The following is a 16,031-nucleotide window of genomic DNA, read 5'->3' on the forward strand; positions in this document are numbered from 1 at the left end:
CATTGATAATAATAAGAAAAGTTTCTTACTGTTTTTACTGTATTTTTATGAAATAAATACTGCCTTGGTGAGCATAAGAGACTTTTTTCAAAAACATTTATTTAGAATTGGACCCTAAAAGTGTTATCAAAAATCTTAGTCACCCAAAACTTTTGAAGAGCAGCGTAGAAAATATTCATCAGACATTCGTTTTTTTATGAGGAATTTATTAGCTTGTATTTTATTGTTTTTTAAAATTATTTCTACAATTACATTTGCTACTTTATTTTTTTGTTGTTGCAATTTTACTTTTATACTAAAATATGTTGTATATATATATATATATATTTATATATATAAAAACATACAACAATAGATAATACATCCATCTATGTGTGATAGACAGTGCAAGGGGAATTCCATAGACTGATGGAAAACCTGTTGCACTTCTGCAAATACAGCATCAAGCATGGCTGCTGAACAACGAATAATCATGTAAGTCATTTGAGTAACTGCTTAACTGTAATATAAAGCAAGGAAGGGAAAGTTTTGCTAACAAAACGCGTGTCACACGAGTAAACAAACAGTCCCTATACGCCTGAAAAACACACACCCTGGTCAAATGGTACGTCATTTCTGCAGGTGTCACTTGTTAGAAGCAGGATCTTTCCTCTCTGCTTTGTTGACACATAACAGCACAGCCATAAAAGACAACGGTAATCATCAGATGAGTGACGCCGACATAGGGGATCAGCCACAGCCGGATTGTCCCAATGATGTCATTACTAGCCTCAAACCCAAACTGATTACTTAATAAATGATGTAGAGAGAAAACATTTAGTTTTCCATTGACACAAGAACACAGAGTCACAAGTACCTGGACCATCATGAACTCCACTCACTAAAGCTTAAAAGTCATAAAGGAATTCTGCTCTAATTCATTTCTCTCAGTGTAAAACTTTAAGCTTTCGTTTTCCTTGAACTCTACTCAGGGGGTATTCTAGACCGAGTGAAAAAGAAATGACTCATACAGGGAGCCAAGTGTTGTAGGAAGAAAGCAGACAAATATGGGCTCTCTCAATCTACCTCACTGAAGACAGATCCGCCAGGGCTGGTCGAGAGCGTGTGGACCGGATCAGGAGCGGTTGAAACCACACTGGAGCCCACAGGGACCCTGAAGGTGTTCTGTCTGCATGCCAACAATGCCATGCTGATTCATTCACCATGTACCGCAACCCAAACCCTCCTACAAACCCCAGCATTTAACTCATGGCTGCAACCGTCACCCTACAGATCTGATTCCTCGTAGTTGACGCATCAATCCAGACAGACATAACGGCTTTTATATGTGTTCCTAAACATACTTATATTTACATTAGGAATTTGAGCTGAAGTTGCTTCAGACTGAGACAGTGTCAATGCAGTTTTTGTGCATAGCAGCTACTGCAAAACTCATTCATTTTGTCCTGCAGTCTTAGTTTATGGGTTTAGTTTTTAACAAGGATGTTGTCTCAAGGGTTATATCTCAGTAACTATCATGTTTTAATAGGTCTCTAGTGGTTATCTAGTGGTTTTGTATCAACTAAAAAGTTCAAATCCCCATTAAATGACAATATTTTTGTCCTTTAAACTAAAATTACAATGTCATCATATTTTACTGTTGGGTAAACAAATCAACATTCTGAACTGTTTTTAAGGACAAGTGAGTTTTTCTAAATGTCAGGCCAGTGAAAGTTCTCTTAAATGTTATACTTTTATTTATCAATTACATGAATACAGTATTTGTCATAAGGGTTTCATATTTTTGCTTTACTGTTCAAATTTCTTTAAAAATCTCATTTAAAGGCGACTTAAGCCAGGTATTATGTGCACACACTACACACTACTGGGGTACGTTGTCACAAAAGGTGTGTTTAATGAAATGAACTATCTCTTTTTTTCCTGCACTATAACAGTGGAATTGAAAACGTTCAACAGCACGTTTATACAATAATTGACTTTCATTAACGAACTTACAGTGAGACGTTTTCAGAGTAAAACGTGAGGCAATGAACCCTTATTATCCTCTGAATACGAGTGCTAGAAAAGCATATAACTATCGAAGGTACCAGAGAGTCAATGTATTTAAAAAATAATAATAATAAAAAAAAAAAAAGTGATGTAAGAGCATGTCACAAACAAATCTCCATCTTTTAGGCTACAACGTTTTGAGCTGCTTGAAATTTTTCCCTCCGGTTAAAATTGACATTTCATCCACCAAAACTTCCTGCCGGTTTACTCATGAATGAGGAATCACACGTTGAAGAGAAGTGCAATTAAATAAATAAGGTTTATAGGCTATATTTTACATTTTTAAAATTAATTTTAATGTAAAGCATAGCTAATAGGCAATTAGGCTATAATGTAACGCGCTGTGCATCATTCTAATATTGCTCCAAATAATTAAATTGCAATATCATTGTGATGTATAATTTCCAAAGTTCTCAAAGAAAATTCGCTTGTTGCTCCTTGTTTGTACAGCTGTCTGAATTGTCTAAATTCAGTTGGAGTTGTAAACACCGCCATCGCGTGGTTTTTATGTCGACAAACCACAATGTTCTTTCAGTGTCTCAGAGTCAAATAGTCTACTGGATTAAAATACCTTTTACTTCTCCACAGGATTCTGCCTTTAATCCAGTCCGAACCACTTAATGACATCCATTCAAACATTGTTTTTCACTTCAAATACGGAAGCCGCGTTGTGTTGATTGTCTCGAGCAGCCCAGAGAAAAGAAAGCTTGTGATTGCCATAACAAAGGCAAAGCGACTATATGATTCGGTATTTTACACTGAAATCAAACATAGCCTACAAAATCTGGTAAGCATTGGTATTTACTTCAAGGGATTAAAATATTAATTATTTTGCATTTAAATTAGGCTACATTGATCTTAAACTCCAAGATGTTTCAAACCTCAAATCCTCGTCACATTGTTTTTCTAGAAATGCAAGACAAGTTTTAAATGACTACCTTACATAATCCGTATGCTATCCCTATAGTAGCAAAGATTTACAAAACAATCCGTTTTGGTTTATGATAACATGTGCACTTTGACATAATAGCATAAATATAATTTGATGCCACACATGAGTAAGATCATCAGCATGAACACTAACGCATCTGGTATTTGGGGGAATTTTGTGCTCAGGGCCATAATAACGGACAAGTCCATTCCCGAAGTCACGGATGTAGGCTAGGTCATTCTTTTAAAGAGGATTATTGTGCCAAAAAATTACAATAGTACCATATATTCATCAACCATACCACTGATAGTTATAAAATAATTAATTAATATAGCATCTCGTTCATACAGTCTTTGGTAGGCTAATAGGCTACTTGGACATTTTGTGATAGGCTAGTGCTGATAGGCTAATTCTAAGCAACCACATTTCTGAGCGACTTGAATTTTGACGACTACTATGTTTACAATGGGTTTGTAAATGTAGCCTAATATAGCCTACATATAGGTTAATCTATGTAATTATATCGTCTATGATGTGAGCTTAATTTTCTACAATAAAATCTTTTTTCTTATGCAACCATGAGGTTTTTATTTGTAATAGGAAAGCTTGCAAGTGCAACCGTTTTATTTAGTAAGATTTGGTTTAGTCACTTAGTCAATAAACTCCGTTTCCGCTCGTCCCGGGACTCGACTGAAACACTGATGATTAATACACGGTGAGTCAAATAGAGGGGACTGGGCTATTTATGTCCCCTATATATAGAGTCACGAGCCGTTCACTCTCAGTGCAGCACAGGTCACTGCTTTACTTCACTTCTAGGTGAAGTCAAGTGAAAAATAGATGGTTTATTCATTAATTTTTTTCATTTTTATATGCCTTACAATAACGCAGTCTAACCTATAGGTAAATGATATGGGCTGAAGGTTTGAACCCTGTAAGGGTCGATGTATAATAGGGGAATGGGTGCTATAGGTAGCCTTTAAGTGAACTGCAACTCACTGGAAATCGTCAGTTAAATGACTGTAATGAATAGCATATTTCAGTACGCACAATTAGAAACAAATCCCGAAAATGGAAAATGAAAAAAACTAAAAGTAGGTCTATGTCAATAGCTAAACTATTTTACAACGTAGCCTATGCTTTGTCTAATACATTATTTATTTTGATGGGGCAATAAACAATATCACCGCCATTCAGAAAAATGATTCATAGTTGACACACAGACTTGAATAAGAGACTGTTAAATGTACTCCGCTTCCTACAATAATTTAACCATGCTTTCCTGTGGTCGGATGAGTAGACTAAAGAAAACTTCCAGAATTGACTCCCACATATTGATGTTTTCCTTTTATCTTAAATAATCTCTCGTGTTCTTTTCGTACAGCTGTGAATCAGCGCAAGTAAAAACACAAGCAGTTTTAACATGCACTATGAATCACGCGCGTGACTAACGCGACAGGAATAAACTTTAATTCTTTCAGTTTCAAATGCAGTCTTTTAAGTCTCACGACTGACATCTATTGCCCGCTTTGTGTCACAGTTTCTCTGATGAAAAGTGCAATAGGCTATTGGCTATACTGGGATTTTTTTTTAATAGGCCATATGTAGTAGCCTAGGTCTATTATGCAACGATAAACCTTTGCTCTGGTCACTTATTTTATCCCACTCATATGTAGTTGGAGTGGTTAAAAGAAGTAAATTAATTCACCTGTCATGTGAATTCAAGTGTCATTTTTTGTTTCAAATTATGATTCCTTTTCTACTGAGAAAAAAAGCACTGTAGACATTAAATATTTGCTTCTCTTGAATTTGTTCTAGATCACATGTTATGTTTCTTGGAAGCCTGTCTGAAAACTTTCCTTAGTACCTTACAAAAACACCGTCTGTCTGAGCGCATACTGCAGAAATAGTAGGCTAAGCATAAGTATAGTCCAACAACACAGTTAAGCTTCAGTATTTAAATATGATCAAACATACAAAAAGATGTCTCGTGATATTTTTGATGTTATTATTTTTAATAGTTTTTTTCTTCTCACATCAGTTTATGTGAACTTTAAAATGCAATCTGTAAAATGTACACTACCAGTCAAAAGTTTGGAAACGTTACTATTTTTAATGTTTATTTTTAGGCTGCATTTATTTCATAATAAATACAGAAAAAATAATAATATTGTGAAATATTATTACAATTTAAAATTATGGTTTTCTATTTTAATATACTTTAAAATATAATTTATTTCTGTGATGCAAAGCTTAATTGTCAGCATCATTACTCCAGTCTTCAGTGTCACATGATCCTTCAGAAATCATTGTAATATGCTGATTTATTATCAATGTTGGAAACAGTTGTGCTGCTTAATATTATTTTATAACCTGTGATACTTTTTCAGGATTCTTTGATGAATAAAAAGTTAAAAAAAAAATATCAGCATTTATTTAAAATAGAAATCTTTTGTAACAATATACACTACCGTTCAAAAGTTTGGGGTCAGTAATTTTTTTTCTATTTTTTTTTTTTAAAGAAATTAATACTTTTATTCAGCACGGATGTGTTAAATTCATAAAAAGTGATTTATATTGTTAGAAAAGATTTATATTTTGAATAAATGCTGTTCTTTTTAACCTTTTATTCATCAATGAATCCTGAAAAAAGTATCACGGGTTCCAAAAAGATATTAAGCAACACAACTGTTTTCAACATTGATAATAACTGAGTATCAAATCAGCATATTACAATGATTTCTGAAGGATCATGTGACACTGAAGACTGGAGTAATGATGCTGAAAATTCAGCTTTGCATCACAGAAATACATTATATTTTAAAGTATATTAAAATAGAAAACCATACTTTTAAATTGTAATAATATTTCACAATATTATTGTTTTTTCTGTATTTATTATGAAATAAATGCAGCCTTAATGAGCATAAGAGACTTCGTCCAAAAACATTAAAAATAGTAATGTTTACAAACTTTTGACTGGTAGTGTAAGATTGGATTAATCAAGTTGTGCAGGTACAATCAATAATATAGCCTACACAAAATAGATTAAAATCACCATTTCAGAAGAACTCAATGAGTGTGACAGGGTTTGTATGTACAGCTTTGAAATTAGGCTGTATGCAGGAGGAAGTATCACCATGACGACAAGGGTTATCTTTGTTCTCCATGTGCTTCCTGTCTAAGTGAAGTGTTTAGTGGGGATATAACAGATACAGTTAACACTGAAGAGGTGCCAGTTGATTGTCTAATGTGCTGGTGTGCTCATGTTAAGGCTGCAGGGATTTTAACCATACTGGGCTGCCACTATGGTGCTGTAATTCTGGGGTTTATGATAGAGTGATGGCAGGGATATGGTCAGAGGTCTGGACGTTGTACTTCATACTGGCTCTTGGTACTCCAGACCCCTCACCAGCACCCCAAGAGAAATCCCGTGACTTCAGAAGGATCCTCCTAGGTTTGGATAAATGCAATGCCTGCATTGGAACATCCATTTGCAAGAAGTTTTTCAAGGATGAAATAAGGTAAACTTGGATATTCCAATTTATGTAGAGAATAAATTTCTGTCAAGTTAAAAAAAATATTTGAGATATTCATACTAGAGTATTACAGGATCCTTGGAACAAAGTATCCAAATGCCCAATGGTGTAGCCATCATTTCAGAAGTGACGGGGACAGAAATGTCAAGTATAATACCATTTTTTTTTCTGACATTTGTCTAATAGACAATAATTGTTTTATTTTTTCTTATATCTTGCTTTTAATTGGCAAAGAAATAAATAATAAATAATAGGAATAAATAATAAATCCTATATTTTCCTTATGACAATTTAATGATTGGTTTTGTACTACAAGCACGTTTGCATTATGCCATGATGGATTTTATAAAATGTAAAAAAAAAAAAAAAAAAAAAACATCACGGAATAAGGCAGAAAATATAGTTTATGTTTTCTAAACTGTAATAAAGGCAATGTCAAATAGCCCTGCATTGTTTATTTACTTTATTGTTATGAAAATACCCCAAGGTGGCTTGAAAAACTCATACAAACCATATATTTTCACAATCATGTTTATTGTCTTCACGTTTCATCAAGTAAAACATTTCTGCTTTTATTATTCAGCTACAGCGATAGCTGGATGCCTTTGACCATAAAAGGGATTTCCTGGAATATAATGACTTCTATGAGTCTCACTTGTGGACTCTCTGCGCTAGGGCGCCCTCTGGCTTCCATTATGAATAAAACAGACATTACATGAGAGTGTTTAGCACTTCATAATGTTCACATCCCCTTGTTTTGGATAAGAATAAAATGGTCAGGCATAGCCTAGACTATCTTGTCTCTTTGAATTTAAATCTAGATTTATTCACATTGGCCCAAAACCTCTTTGTGAACACATTTCCCCTGAAAAAAATTCTACGCCTATAAAAATGTCAAAATACAAAAATTTTTATTGAAGTAAAGATGTTCTGTTATGTAGCTCATCTGATTTTAAAAAGTAAAATCAGTTGCATATCCTCACTGATCTAATATAGGCCTAACATACTGTATTAAAGTACAAAACTCAATTTGCAAGAGAAAACATGCTTCATCAAATTTCACTATTTCTGCTTGTATATGAGTATATAAAAGTACTGAGGCACAAAAAGGCATTGAAGGCATTGAATTAAACATAAAACAGCACTAGAAGGGTACCTTTTTCTACAATAAAATTGTCTGCAAAATGTGCAGTTTGCAGGATCTAATCATTGATCTAAATGAGCATGAGCAGTAAAACCAAAAACAGGAAGCTAACGTGGACACTGATTATTTCACCGCAGGTTTGAAAGATGGCTGACGGCTCAGTCTAATCTCTCCTCAGCAGATGTGCGCTCATATGAGGGAAACTATACAGACAGCACAGCGGGCTGGAGACCTGTGGTGCTGTCCCAATTGATGTCTCCTCACCTGCACGAGATATCAGACAATAGCATTTGCACCTCAGCAGGCAAAGGGAAATCCTGCAGCATTGAAGCCGTCCTCAGGGCCACTTCACGCTTCCAAAGTTGGGTTCGCTCCAACATACTGCTTCCCAGCATGGTGAAGGTCTGCATTTCGTCTCTGTATTCTGATGTCTATTTGAGGTCAGCAGTGGCTCAGATTTAAGGTCTGAACAATTAAATTTCAAAGGGTTATTAATTTGAAAACTAGGAGGTGCCATTTAGGACTTATAAGGTGGTATTTTTTTTTCCCATTGTCAATGTTTATTAAAAACAAGCTTTGGTGAGGATGAAGGTAACAAGTTTACTTCTTCATTTGTATATAAAGTTTAAACAGACAGACAGACTATGTTTTAGAGGTGTTTCTCCAACTTCTGGCACTTTTATGTTCCAGATTTCAACTTTATTCTTTTTGATAAATGAAAGTCACATTAAAACAGTCTTGGAAACTTTTTTTAATTGGCCCTTTAGGTATAGATTTTATGGTTGTACCCTTGTCTCAGACCCAGATTGTTCAGTCTTAAAATTTTAAATGTTTAAAACTATGATAGTCTAAACTAAAAATATGGCAGTGGTGTTTTAAAATGAGGAGGCAAAGACCTTACATTTTATATATATATATATATATATATATATATATATATATATGTATGCCCCTTTTACACTTAATTTTCCTAAATAAATTAAACATTACATAAAAAAGAGAGACCAAATACAATTCTATTTTGTATCTTTACACTATGTAATGATCTGTTTATTAAAACCAAGTATAAATTTCATCAAGTTAATGTTTTTAAGCATTTTCAGATTCATTCCAAAATAATAACTAAAGGCAGTAACAATTTAAATAATATATATTATTTGTGAGCTAATGTTCAGCTTATCTTTTTAATAGTCACCTGATTTTCAGCAGTCATCAAGCTTGTACGAACTGTCACAGACAAAAATGTAGGCCAACCTTTAATTTCACCAAGCTGATTGCTCACTAAAACCCCCGCAGTCATCATGATTTCAGACCACTTCAGATTTGATTTTGACGAAATAAAGCGGTGATATCTAAGTGGCTGAGTTGTTTACTAACTTTTTAATTAGTCTTCCCATTAACGGCATCATCTCACCTTCAATTCAGGCCGATTCGAGAACGCACACGGAAACAAGAGGCGGGGTTTATCGCATAAACCAATCATATCCAATCATAACTGATCATATCCAATCATAGCACGATGGAGGCATTTTGGTTCAGGAATGGTTTGAGGAGCACAACAATGAATTTGAGGTGTTGACTTGGCCTCCAAATTCCCAATCCTCAATCCAATTGAGCATCTGTGAAATGTGCTGAACAAACAAGTCCGATCCATGGAGGCCCCACCTCGCAACTTACAGGACTTAAAGGATCTGCTGCTAACATCTTGGTGCCAGATACCACAGCACACCTTCAGGGTTCTAGTGGAGTCCATGCCTCGACAGGTCAGGGCTGTTTTGGCAGCAAAAGGTGGACCAACACAATATTAGGAAGGTGGTCATAATGTTATGCCTGATCGGTGTATGTATATATATATATATATATATATATATATATATATATATATATATATATATACAGTTGTGCTCAAAATTACTCATACCCTTGGTAAATATGATCAAAGAAGGCTGTGCATCGTTAATCTTTTTGATCTTTTATTTAAAAAATTTACAAAAATCTAACCTTTCATTGGAGAATAAGAATTTAAATGGGGGGAAAATCTCATTATGAAATAAATTATTTTCTCTAATACACATTACTCACAGAGTCTTCACCTATAATGCCTGATGAGTTTGGAGAACACCTGACAAGAGATCAGAGACCATTCCTTCATACTGAATCTCTCCAGATCCTTCAGATTCCCAGATCCATGTTGGTGCTTCTCGTCTTCAGTTCACCCACTCATTTTCTATAGGGTTCAGGTCAGGGAACTGGGATGGCCATGGCAGAAGCTGGGTTTTGTGTTCAATGACCCATTTTTGTTTTGATTTTGATGCTTGTTTTTGGATCATTGTCCTGATGGAAGATTCAACCTAGGCCCATTATATGATTTCTAGCAGGGACAGTCAGGTTTAGATTTTTTATCTGTTGGCATTTGATAGAATCCATGATGCCATGTGAACAAGATGTCCAGGATTTCCGGCAGAAAATTAGGCCCACAACATTAAAGATACAGCAGTTTATTTAATCGTACACATGGGGTACTTTTTTACCCCTTTGTGCACCAAACCCATCTTGAATGTTTGCTGACAAAAAGCTCTTTTTTTCTTTCATCCGACCATAGAGCCCATCCTGTTTGAAGTTCCAGTAGTGTCAGTTACTTTTCAAATGTTTTATGGTCAGATAAAAAAGAAAACAAAAAAGCGCTCAAACCTTTCAGTTATGCTGCCATTTTGCTTATTTAAAAACTGTTAAAATGATCTTCACCACAGAAATTTTATATAGATTGTAGATTTTGTGAATGAAAACACTTTTTACATTCTATCTATCTATCTGTGTCAAACAAGCCCAATCTTACACTACCAGTCAAAAGTTTGGAAAAATTACTATTTTTAATGTTTTTGGACGAAGTCTCTTATGCTCATTAAGGCTGCATTTATTTCATAATAAATACAGAAAAAACAGTAATATTGTGAAATATTATTACAATTTAAAATTATGGTTATCTATTTTAATATACTTTAAAATATAAGTTATTTCTGTGATGCAAAGCTGAATTTTCAGCATCATTACTCCAGTCTTCAGTGTCACATGATCCTTCAGAAATCATTGCAATATGCGGATTTATTATCAATGTTGGAAACAGTTGTGCTGCTTAATATTATTTTATAACCTGTGATACTTTTTCAGGATTCTTTGATGAATAAAAAGTTGACAAATATCAGCATTTATTTAAAATAAAAATCTTTTGTAACAATATACACTACCGTTCAAAAGTTTGGGGTCAGTAATTTTTTTTCTTTCTTTTTTTTTTGAAAGAAATTAATACTTTTATTCAGCACGGATGTGTTAAATTCATAAAAAGTGATTTATATTGTTAGAAAAGATTTATATTTTGAATAAATGCTGTTCTTTTTAACCTTTTATTCATCAATGAATCCTGAAAAAAGTATCACGGGTTCCAAAAAAATATTAAGCAACACAACTGTTTTCAACATTGATAATAACTGAGTATCAAATCAGCATATTACAATGATTTCTGAAGGATCATGTGACACTGAAGACTGGAGTAATGATGCTGAAAATTCAGCTTTGCATCACAGAAATAAATTATATTTTAAAGTATATTAAAATAGAAAACCATACTTTTAAATTGTAATAATATTTCACAATATTATTGTTTTTTCTGTATTTATTATGAAATAAATGCAGCCTTAATGAGCATAAGAGACTTCGTTCAAAAACATTAAAAATAGTAATGTTTCCAAACTTTTGACTGGTAGTGTATATGTCACATTTGACTGCTTATAATGAGTATAATTTATCAGAACTCTTCCTCTATAGGGTCTGGTCACCCCGATGCTGCGCTGCCCATCTCAGAGGTTGCTGGACCGTATTGTGCGACGCTACTTCGAAGTGACTGATGTGGGCAGCATGCAGATGAAGCACTTCAGTGAAAAGGACAAACTCAGACTTCTTTACACTCTGGCTGTTAATCAACAGCCCCTTATACTGCAGGTATAATGATAAGTGGGCCAACATGATTAGCATGGCTCATGATTTTGAGCATGGTGCTAGCAACATCATGGGTTCGATTCCCAGGGAATGCTTGATCTGATCAAAATACATACTTTAAAAATGCAATGCAAATCGATTTGGATAAAAGGGAAAGGGGCAGCATCTGAGACCTTTTACTAACATTGTTTCCAAACACAGGAAGAGAGGCTGTCTACCTCTATATATAAAGAAAATGAGAAATAACACACATTGGCATTGCCCGCTCAAGATCCCTCGCTTCCTGTTTTGAGACCTACTTTTTACTTTTCTGTCTACAGATGTTTCCAGGCACTGAGGGCTGGCCCTTCCTCCGCTACCACGGCTCCTGTGGAAGGATGATGGTGTGTGCAGGGAGCAGACCCCTCAGGAGCCTGTTTTCCTCTCCATTAGAGCGCCGCGCAGACATCGCCTACCAGCTCCTTCACACCACCCAGAGCCTGAGCTCCAACAGCCTCCAGTTCAGCCTCTTCTACACCAGTGTCTCAGAGGACATGTTTGGCACCTTGGATGATAGCAGGGTCTTCATTGTGGATGCCAGTACCATAGGGATCATCGATTTGCAGGAAGGTCAGTTTTCAGGTTACCTGTAAATAGCTTTCTGCGGTAAAATATTCCTTTTACCATGTACAAAGACAAACCTTATGAAAAAAAAAGAGCTGTATATCCAACTGCCAATTGGAATAAGCTTTTCACCAATAAGGCAAACAAAAAGTACATATTCCTTCAGTTTTGTAAATAATGTGCATATGTATTGGTTTATTTTATTCTTATTCGCTCTTTATATTTATATATGAATGCTTTTTTTTATTTGCTGGGTTTCACTATACACAAACATTCAAAAGTTTGGGGTCAGTAAGATTTTCTATTTTAAACAAAATAATACTTTTATTTAGACACACTGAATTTATCAAAAATAACAGTAAATGTATAATTGTACAAAGCATTCACAAAAATGTCAGTTTTCACAAAAATATTAAGCAGCACAACTGTTTTCAACATTGATTATAATAAGAAATGTTTTTTGAGCACCAAATCAGCACATATATATATATATATATATATATATATACATACATACAGAATGACTTGATGAGAAGGATCACGTGACACTGAAGACTGGAGTAATGGCTGCTGAAAATTCAGCTTTGCCAACACAGCAATAAATTATTTTAAATTGTAATATTTCTCAATATTACTGTTTTTACTGTATTTTTGATCAAATAAATACAGTCTTAGTGAGCATGAGATTTTTTTCTTTTAAATTATGTAATTTTGAGTGGACCCCAGGATGATTAGCAACCATTTTGTGAAAGCTGATGGAGAAATAAAATAAATAAATAAACAGGTGTTTTTTAATCATTCATGATGCAGCATTCTTTACTGGACAGTGATCATTCTTGATTAACCAAATTCGTGGCTGTTCTATACCTCTAATCAAACAATTACACTTCCTTCTGGCAGGACATCCTCCTGATGAAGACTTGTTACCAGAACACCTTGATGTCTTCTCCTGTCTGAGCGGATCTTGTACGAGAACTCCCCCATGTGAGACTGTCCGAGCCACACAGAGTTTTATCTTACTATGCAAACATGTCCTTTACAAACTGCTCATCCCTAATGATGTGCAGTCAGGCCAGCTTCCCAGAGCAGCAGTCAATGAGCTCGCTGTCTGCGCAGACCAATCTCAGTCTGACCAAAGAATAGTCACTGCCATCCAAACCTTAAAAGACATTTTACAGACACTAAGGGCATGCAGCGCTCTCTATGGATACAGGTATCCTGAATGCCTCTATAGTGACAAGTTCTAGATCACGACTACTGACTTAAAGGGTTAGTTTACCCAAAAATTTAAATTCTGTCATTAATTACTCACCTTCATGTCGTTCCAAACCTGTAAGACTTTTGTTTATCTTTGGAACGCAAATGAAGATCTTTTTGATGAAATCTGACAGCATTCTGTCCTTCCATAGACAGCCTACCTTTTGAAACTTTGACACCTCAAAAAGTTCATAAAGAGATCATAAAACTAATCCATATAAATTGAGTGGTTTAGTCCAAATTTTCTGAAGAGACTCGATCACTTTTTATGATGAACATTTAATTTAAGCTTTTACTCACATATTAACATTGATCAGCGAACATAAACGGAAGCTCAACTGAGCCTGAAAGACGTGAAAGAACAAACCTCTTGCGCGCTGCGTAACACACGAGAATGAACCTCATTGGTTCTCGCACTAGTCAAGTAAACATGCTTGAGCTTCCATTTATCGTATGTGAATAAAAAACTAAATTCAATCTGTTCATCATATAAATCGATTGTGTCTCTTCAGAAAATTTGGACTAAACCGCTTAATTCATTTGCATAGGCTGTCTATGGAGGGAGAGAAAGCTCTCAGATTTCATCAAAAAGATCTTCATTTGTGTTCCGAAGATGAACGCAAGTCTTACAGGTTTGGAACGACGTGAGTAACTAACCAACTAACCATTTAAGGGATAATTCACCCCAAAATTAAGATTCTGTCATTTACCCTCCCATTTTGTTTGCTTCTCAAAGTTCTTTAAAGCATCTTTTGTGTTTCACAGAAGGAAGTCATGAGGGTTTGGAATGACAAAGTGAATAAATGAAAACAGAATTTTCATTTTTGGGTGGAGTATCTCTTTTAGCTGACTGCATAAAGTTCACAGATACAATCTGAACCTGTTAGTATCTTCTAGGCACTACGAAATAAAGCACTTAGAAAGTTCACAAATACAAAATGGATTGTTTAACTTCATCAGTATATATCTAATAAAGAATGTTTATCTTATCAAATCATAGCCAGCAAACAGATATATTATGCAAAACAAATATTCAAATTATTCAAATATTATAATTCACACCTGAGACAAGGAATTTCATCACAAAAGGAGAATATTTTAATTACAAAGACAACTCTGATTAGTAACCCATAAACCATATCAATCTTCATGTTTCTGTACAATGCTTGCTAAGCAGTTTTATTCATGTATAGAAAATGTAAAAAGAGAAATGTTCAAAATGACATTACTCCATAAAATTTAATGGCAGGAACTCTGGAAAAAATAACAGCATTCCATCAACAAATATTTTCAAGCAATAAATATTTATAAATAGTGTAAATTTACAAGATTAGAAATATAACACAAAAAAAAAACCAAAAAAAAAAAAAAAAAAAATTAAAGTTTATTCCTTAGTCTATGTGCAACCCATTTTTCTTTGTGACTTGGCTATCCCCCCCCACCCAACTTAACCTTTTCCTTAAGAAAAAGAGGCAAAACTATTAAAAAAAATAAAAATAAAATAAAATTCACATTACAAATTTCTCTTTTTTGTTACCTAAAGAAAACTTTGAACAAAAAAGCCCAGCTACGGTAGTATTTAAGAGGAAATAAGATTCAAAGAAAACCATGTATCAGCCCGTACATGAAGTACAGAAGAACACAAAAGGAAAAAAAAGAAAAAAGAAAAAAAAAAAAAGGATTAAAGCAACAGTAAAAAGGAAGAGTCAGTAGTTTTGAGTGATTTTGACATTTGTGGTATATACACAAAACCATTTTTTTCCTCAGCAATTAGTCTATTTGTAGTTTGTGTTTCAAAGAAAAGTGGTGCTGAACAAGCTGAAACAGTCCTGAAGATGGAGACGATCCCACTTCACTCCAGTGGGCCGAAACTCCATACTTGGCAAGGTTGCATAGACAAACAGCTTAGAACCAGCAGCCTCGTGGGGTTTGCTACAGAAACCAGTGGTGTGGAACTGGGTCAGGTCTCCTGAATATCAGAAAGGGATGTGTTGCGTTCCAGGGTGTTATCCGAAGAACCGTTAATGTTAACGTCAAGATGAGGATGAGGAGGGCAGGGGTGGGGCCTGTGGAGAGAGCGAGAGGACATTATCATGCTCAATGCTTGCTACCTGGGACCATTAATCATACAAATATTAGTTGATATAAAAGGTTCATGCAGAGATTCATCTAGACAAGGTCAACATAAAGGCTTTGAGACTTACTAATGTGAAGTGGTCATACACTTGCATGAGGTCCTCTATTTTGTACTGCTCTAAAACCACAAAGTTCTCAAGGTTAGGGCTGCATCTCCGAGCGCAGCCCTGGCAGTGCACCACGTACGTCTTCCGTGAGTTGCTCTCACTGGTGACAAACAGCAGATCAAAGACCTCAACCTGGGAAAGCAATGGAACAGATCAATGAACTAAAATAAAATAAAAAAAGAGAAAAGACCCAATCAAATGAAAATGGAAAAGTAGAAGAATTAAAATTAACTAAAATATTAAAGACATTCTTAACTGTTTTTAACTAGAAA

At 34.7% G+C, this 16,031-nt stretch overlaps 2 protein-coding genes across 8 annotated transcripts in view; one reads left to right on the top strand and one right to left on the bottom strand.

The window, feature by feature from the left end:
* The first annotated feature begins 6,004 nt into the window (after positions 1-6,004).
* dipk2b (divergent protein kinase domain 2B) lies at positions 6,005-14,898 on the top strand. The gene is made up of 5 exons (XM_051904975.1): positions 6,005-6,504; positions 7,801-8,065; positions 11,486-11,659; positions 11,977-12,265; positions 13,160-14,898. Exons 1-5 carry the CDS (start codon positions 6,323-6,325, stop codon positions 13,504-13,506), a joined length of 1,257 nt encoding a protein of 418 aa, XP_051760935.1. The 5' UTR covers positions 6,005-6,322; the 3' UTR covers positions 13,507-14,898.
* Positions 14,592-16,031, bottom strand: part of kdm6a (lysine (K)-specific demethylase 6A) — a 55,975-nt gene continuing 54,535 nt past the window's right edge. For all 7 annotated transcript variants that reach the window (XM_051904970.1, XM_051904968.1, XM_051904969.1 and 4 more), the window contains 2 exons: positions 15,721-15,891; positions 14,592-15,582 (listed from right to left, as the gene is read on the bottom strand). In XM_051904970.1, coding sequence (XP_051760930.1) covers positions 15,550-15,582; positions 15,721-15,891 — 204 coding nt within the window. In that variant the 3' untranslated portion in view covers positions 14,592-15,549. The remainder of the gene's footprint in view (positions 15,583-15,720; positions 15,892-16,031) is intronic.

Source organism: Ctenopharyngodon idella, chromosome 9 (assembly GCF_019924925.1).
Source record: "Ctenopharyngodon idella isolate HZGC_01 chromosome 9, HZGC01, whole genome shotgun sequence".
Classification (NCBI taxonomy): domain Eukaryota; kingdom Metazoa; phylum Chordata; class Actinopteri; order Cypriniformes; family Xenocyprididae; genus Ctenopharyngodon; species Ctenopharyngodon idella.